The 6,302-nt window shown below is 49.4% G+C and overlaps 1 protein-coding gene across 1 annotated transcript; it reads left to right on the top strand.

Annotated features, from left to right (window-relative positions):
- The first annotated feature begins 2,354 nt into the window (after window positions 1-2,354).
- LOC107273449 (ATP-binding cassette sub-family G member 1) lies at window positions 2,355-6,296 on the top strand. Its single transcript, XM_015751659.2, has 2 exons — window positions 2,355-3,009; window positions 3,662-6,296. Exon 2 carries the CDS (start codon window positions 3,788-3,790, stop codon window positions 5,591-5,593), a length of 1,806 nt encoding a protein of 601 aa, XP_015607145.1. The 5' UTR covers window positions 2,355-3,009; window positions 3,662-3,787; the 3' UTR covers window positions 5,594-6,296.
- Window positions 6,297-6,302: the final 6 nt, after the last annotated feature.

Genomic DNA, 6,302 nt, shown 5'->3' with positions numbered 1-6,302 from the left:
ATATTCTACAATTTCAATTGAATTGTTTTCTACTCCGTATATTTTGCAAGGTTTTTTATTTAACCTCAAATTTACATTTTGAATAAATTTTGAAAGTAAATTAAGATCCAATAATATTAATTGATATTCGGAAAGCTTTATTCAATGTTTCGAATTTTCTTCTTAGAAATTCTTACGTATTCTTGAAAACAAGATTCTTCTGAATTTGAAATCCAGATGACTCGGTCTCTTTGTTGCGTGAGGAAGGTGGCTAAACTCGTATTGCATCAAATTTATTTAAAACAAAAGGAATGTATCCTCCGCTTCTGACGTCATCATTCAGTGTACTTCGTCACACATAAATCCGGCTGAACAGCAGCCTCTTGAAGAGACGGTGCCCTACACGGTGCACCTCTCCTTTGAGCGGCCAAACTGAGAACTGTGTACCTGTTCGAGGTATACCGAACCATCTAATCTGGTCTAACATTATACGTGGGAAATTCACGATGCCTACCAATGAACAATCCAATGCACTGATGGCCTTAGGGCGCCGCCACCTACTGGACATTAGACAAGATACGGCCAATACAGTCCCTATCCCGTTACGCGGTTGCTGTCTTTTGAGAGCTACTAATAATTAACAGTTTCTTACCTTTCTTGACTCTTGGAAGAAAAGTGGAAATATTACATATTACATACTTTACTGTTCAATCCGTCGCAAGTGACTTGAAACAATTGGAAAGTTTTCGTCGCAGTTTCGAGTCAAAAATACTTTCTCTATTTGCGTACTTACCTATCGAAAGTCCTCTCTCGAAATTCCCTCGCCCATGTACGTTAATGCTGGTCATTCCGAAAACGTGGGAAATTTGAGTGGACGTGGAAGCGCCGTTGGGCAACGGCGCTCGAGCTCCCGTTCGAGTCGCCTCGAAGGAACTTCCCTTCGCTGCGTGTCTAGAAAATAATTATTTTATTCGTTCAAGTCGCACCTGTAACCGCTTACGTTTGACATTGTTCCTCGTGCGCTGCACTTTTAAAAGTTGCTAGCCCGAGAAACTCGACTCGAAGAACAGGAGCCTAATCGAGTGAATTATGGTGGGCAAAGTGAGTCTTTGAAAATGCCGAAATACCTAATGCTCACAATCAGCGGTTTATCATGTCCAAGACGTCCAAGCAGGAGCGACACTAGGGAATCCGCGTGCATAAGGATGAATAGGAAGGATGCGGTTGGTTAGAGGGAGCAGGGGGGAGGGAGGCCAAGTTCGCACGTGAGAGTCTCCCAGGTCGCGGATTCTATAATTCATCTCATAGAAGCATCTTCGCCTCTCGCAAGTCACGAAGTATGTTTACGCCTTCCTCTTTCTTTTTGTTTCCGTCCGAGCTCGTGCAGAAACAGATAATGAATTTAGATAATGATAAAGCAAACGCTACAGTACGCGAAATAGTTGGTCCTGTCAAGACGCTAAATGTCAATATGCAGATAACCTCAAACTTAACCTAGATTAGTGGAGATATGATCGAGAATGCGGCCAGTAAGGCATTTATTAATCTGAGGCGATACAAACAAAAACAAAAGCCGCAAGCCGCGGCCATTATTCATTCTTGACTTTTCTTTTCTGGCTGCGCCGCGTCGTAGCTAATGATTGCCGTCCTGCAACAATTTCATCATTTGCTACTCTTCTCTCTTCTTTTTCTTGCGTTCCCTAACTTCTGCGACGTGCAGGTGCCGGAGAGTTTGACTCGCTAAACGAGCAAAATAAAATTTAAATATGACCATGATTTCACGCTCTTGCGTTGTTAATTAGCTTCTCAATAATAAATGTTATTGCTTCGGTGATTCTCATAAAATCTTAGTCAATGCTTCACAGGCATCCAACTGTTGTCATATGAAAAACACGAGGATTGGATCTATCGACAAGATCAAATTGCTCCTGTTTTATATTGTTAGTTAGTGGGTTTCGTGGTTCTATTTTTTTAACATGGAATCGACCCATTCGCCAATAGAACAATCAATTAACTTTGGAAAAGCACCACACATATATCGCTATCACCGTTATATTTATATATCGTTTTCCTAATGCGAACTGATTCAACTTTGCAGAGGTTTTACGTATGGATATGAGCCGTGTGGGGATGGGTTAGTTTTCCTAACATATGTCGCGAATCCTAGAGAATCGGAAGGGAATCCCAATTGCGTTTCCTGATGCGTTGCATGAGCGTCTCTCGTAGAGCGTGTCAAGGTCGTGGACGTGGAGCAACTGGGAGAGAGAGAGAGAGAGAGAGAGAGAGAGAGAGAGAGAGAGAGAGAGAGAGAGAACGGGCAACGAAGAAGGAAGAGACGGTCGGCCGGCACCGTGGAAGGGAAAATGATTGGTCATCAGTCATCGGACTGGTTCCGTCGTTCGTAGATATCGTAGCGCTGGAGTAAAGAGCCGGCGGCGCGTTGGCCAGCAACCTACTAAGCAGCAGCAAGAGCAGCAACGGCAGCAACGGCAGGAACAGCAGCGGCACGCAGTTCCCAGTGGACAGTGAACAGTGCAAGTGGACAGTGGGAGAGTCTCGCTAATCACAAGTTGCCTCTACTGCAATTACTGGCTCTCAGTCGTTAATATTAATAATATTCACAGGCTCAGTGATCCTTGCGCGTTCCTTTAGCGCGGAAAAAAACAAGAAAAACTGAGGACACTGAAAAGTGCCTGAAACTGGTTTTCTGGCGAGGCAGCTCGCGCTCGTCCATGAACGTGAAAAAGAGGACAAAACGAAAAAGATATTCCTCGCATCAGCAGGACTAGAGACTCTTGACGGTCAACGTGGGTCCACCACCACCACCACCACCTCCACCACCACCACCACCACCACTTTTACCACCACCTTCATTCCACTTTGATTCTTCGAGGAGTCATTTCTCGGTTCTCGGTTGGTCCTTCTTGGGCACTTTAGTCACACTTCGCTTTAGTTTACGTTCCTACGGTTCCACGTCCAGGACAAAAGTTCCGGAAGTGCAGAGGGGAAGGTGCTCTTCTTTGCGTGACGGTAAGCGGTATTCTTAATTTTAATGGATGCGAGAAGGTCGAGCGTACAGTCGTGACACGAAGGTCACTCTAGAAAGAGGAGACATTAATCGAAGTTTGCTGCGCGCTGCTCAGCGGAAACGAAGTAAACGCACCCGGTGAACGTTAATTTGAGAAAATTATGGCCGCAGCGAGAACGAGCCGCAGACGTGACATTCGCGAAGATTTCATTTGATTTGATCGTCGCGTAATTTTGCTTCTTAATGATGGGAATGCAAAGAAGTACCGATGGTCTGGAATAATTGATCGAAAACTTAATCAATTTTCTTTTCGTAATTTTCGTCCGATTGAGCAAAATTGTAAGGTTTGCCATGGCGGCGTCATAATATTTCTTCTGGTTAACGAGGAGGCTCGTTCTCAGCGAATGCGTATCGATAGGCGAAGGAGGGAATTGGGTGGGTCGAGTGCGGCCGTGCGGCCCTGCGGCCGCTCGTGACGTCGTCGCGCATTCGCCTCGCGCGCAAAATTGACTCGTCAAAAGAATTCATAGCTCCGTGGGAACTGATTGCGAAAGAAGAAAGGCAAAATGGGCGCATGTTTTCCACGCATACGGGCAACGTGCTTATGTGCTTCATGCTTTATGTAACGTGACTCCTAATGAATTTGTATTATAGATTTCCGAAGAGCAGGAGAGACGGCGAGAGACGGCGAGAGACGGCGAGAGACGGCAGGATCCTCATGAACGATTAGCGGCGTTTAAGAAGGAGAGGAAGAAAGAAAGAAAAGAAAGGCAGCCGAAAATGTATCAGAGGGCAGTGCTGGTTAATCTGCCAAAGTCGCAGTCGATCGACATTAAATTCTCAGACGTGGAGTATCGGGTGGCGCAGGGATTCCTCGGCGAGAAGAAGAAGATTCTTCATGGCGTCGATGGATGCTTCAAGTCTGGCGAGCTGTCGGCCATCATGGGCCCATCCGGGGCTGGCAAGTCGACCCTCTTGAACATTCTCACAGGATTCCGGCGAAAGAATCTCGGGGGCAAGATCAGCTACTTGGGAAGCGACGGCGGGGAACACCAATGGAACGTCTACAAAAAGGAGTCCTGCTACATCCAGCAAGACGATCAGCTGCATCCTCTGTTCACGGTGGCCGAAGTTATGCACATGGCGGCGGAACTTAAGCTCGGGAGCAGCCTCAATCGAAAAGCCAAGCAGATCCTGATAGACGACATTCTGGACAATCTCGATCTCTCGAAGACGAAGGAGACGCGATGCGATCGACTGAGCGGCGGCCAGAAAAAGAGGCTGAGCATCGCCCTGGAGCTGCTGGACAACCCGCCGGTGATGTTCCTGGACGAGCCGACGACGGGCCTCGACTCCTCCTCCTCGATGCAATGCGTCGCGATGCTCAAGAGCCTCGCCAGGGGCGGCAGGACGATCGTCTGCACCATTCATCAGCCCAGCGCAGCGATTTACGAGAGCTTCGACTTTGTCTACCTGCTCGCCGAAGGTCGGTGCGTCTACCAGGGCGCCGCACGCAACACCGTCGCCTACTTCGGGAATCTGGGCCTTCGGTGCCCCAAGTACCACAACCCAGCCGACTACATGCTGGAAGTCGTGAACAAGGAGTATGGGAACTTCAACGAGCAGTTGGCAATTGCCGCGCAGCAGGACGACTGGCGCGACGTGCCCGGCGGCATCACGAAGAAGAAGAGTGAGATCTCCCGGCGCTATAGCGACGACGGGAAGACCACCGTCCTCGTGAGCTCGCCATCCGAATTCGCGAGGTTCTGCATCCTCCTCAATCGCTGCATCGTCCAGCTGTATCGCGACTGGACCGTCACCCATCTCAAGCTGATACTTCACTTCCTCGTTGGCGTCCTTCTCGGGCTGTTCTTCGTGAACGCCGGTGGCGATGGCTCCAAGAGCCTCAACAACGTCGGCTACCTCCTGGTGACCACCGTCTACCTCTGCTACACGAGCATGATGCCTGCCGTCCTGAGGTTCCCATCGGAGCTCCCAGTCCTTCAGAAGGAGCAATTCAACAATTGGTACCAGCTGCGCACTTACTACGCAGCCTTCCTCGTGGCCAACCTTCCCGTGCAGATGCTCTTTGCGATGGTCTACTCCTCGGTCTCGTACTTCCTGAGCAGCCAGCCTCTCGACTGGAACAGATTCCTCATGTTCCTCGTGATTGCGATTCTCACGACATTTATAGCCGAGAGCATCGGCCTGATAATTGGAACCACCCTCAACCCCATAAACGGAACCTTCTTCGGCGCCATCACCACCGCCACTCTTCTCACCTTTGCCGGATTCCTCGTCCTCTTCAACCACATGCCCGTCTTCATGAATTACATTAGCTACCTGAGCTACCTGCGCTACTCCCTCGAGGGACTGGTGCACTCGGTCTACGGATTCAATCGCGAGAAGCTTCCCTGTCCGCAGGAGCTCGTCTATTGTCATTACCGTGTACCCGAGACCATCCTCGCTGAGCTTGCCATGGCCGAGAATCACTATTGGCTCGACGTCCTCGTTCTCTTCCTCAATTTCTTCGTCTTCCGATTAATTGCCTATTGCACTCTGAAGAGGAAGTTGTCCTACGCCTGAGACCCCGCAGAGCCTGTCTCTATCCATCCCTGTGTTCCTTTTATCCATATCGTTCCTGCATCTACCGGTGCTCCTCTTCTTTCTTACTTCACCAACGAGTAATCCCCGGGACATCTCGCATTGGCAGGCTGGCAGGTTGGCAGGTTGGCAGGTTGGCAGGTTGGCAGGATTACTCTCGGGCACGTTGCACGGTTGTAATGGCATCAGGCTTGCGACAGCACCGGGCCGTGAGCTGTGAACGGCAGCATGGCAGCATACGTCCAGCCGCGACACGTGTCCTTCGGAAGCCGGTTTTTTCTCTTTTCCTGCAGGTAACGAGGCATTCGGCATCCGACGAGGAGATTGAGCGTCGCGGCGTCCACGGACGTCAACCTTCGAAGAAAACAAATTGTAGCAACCGAGTCTTTTGGCGGTTCGGCACGTAACGTAGATCTCTGGGCGACTTTCGACATAGTGGAATCTACATGGAACTTGACGTCGTGTAGCGCTCAAGGTTGGCTAGTGACATAATCCACGTCACACGCTCGTAACATTCACCAAATCGTCAGAGTGTTTTCTATGGTTGCCTCGTGAAAGCAATCGCTTCAAGAGATCAGCCATGACTGTGCACGATGATGGACGAGAGTGTCATTGTGTCGAGAAACCAGAGAGAGAGAGAGAGAGAGAGAGAGAGAGAGAGAGAGAGAGAGAGAGAGAGAGAGAGGGGGGG

Source organism: Cephus cinctus, unplaced genomic scaffold (genome assembly GCF_000341935.2).
Source record: "Cephus cinctus unplaced genomic scaffold, Ccin1 Ccin1_scaffold1601, whole genome shotgun sequence".
In the NCBI taxonomy this organism is placed as follows: Eukaryota; Metazoa; Arthropoda; class Insecta; order Hymenoptera; family Cephidae; genus Cephus; species Cephus cinctus.
This window is presented reverse-complemented; position numbering and strand designations above follow the sequence as displayed.

What these genes read in the sequence shown, in the direction of transcription:
- LOC107273449 (XM_015751659.2), top strand. Translation starts at nt 3,788, where the DNA reads ATGTATCAGAGGGCAGTGCTGGTTAATCTGCCAAAGTCGCAGTCGATC.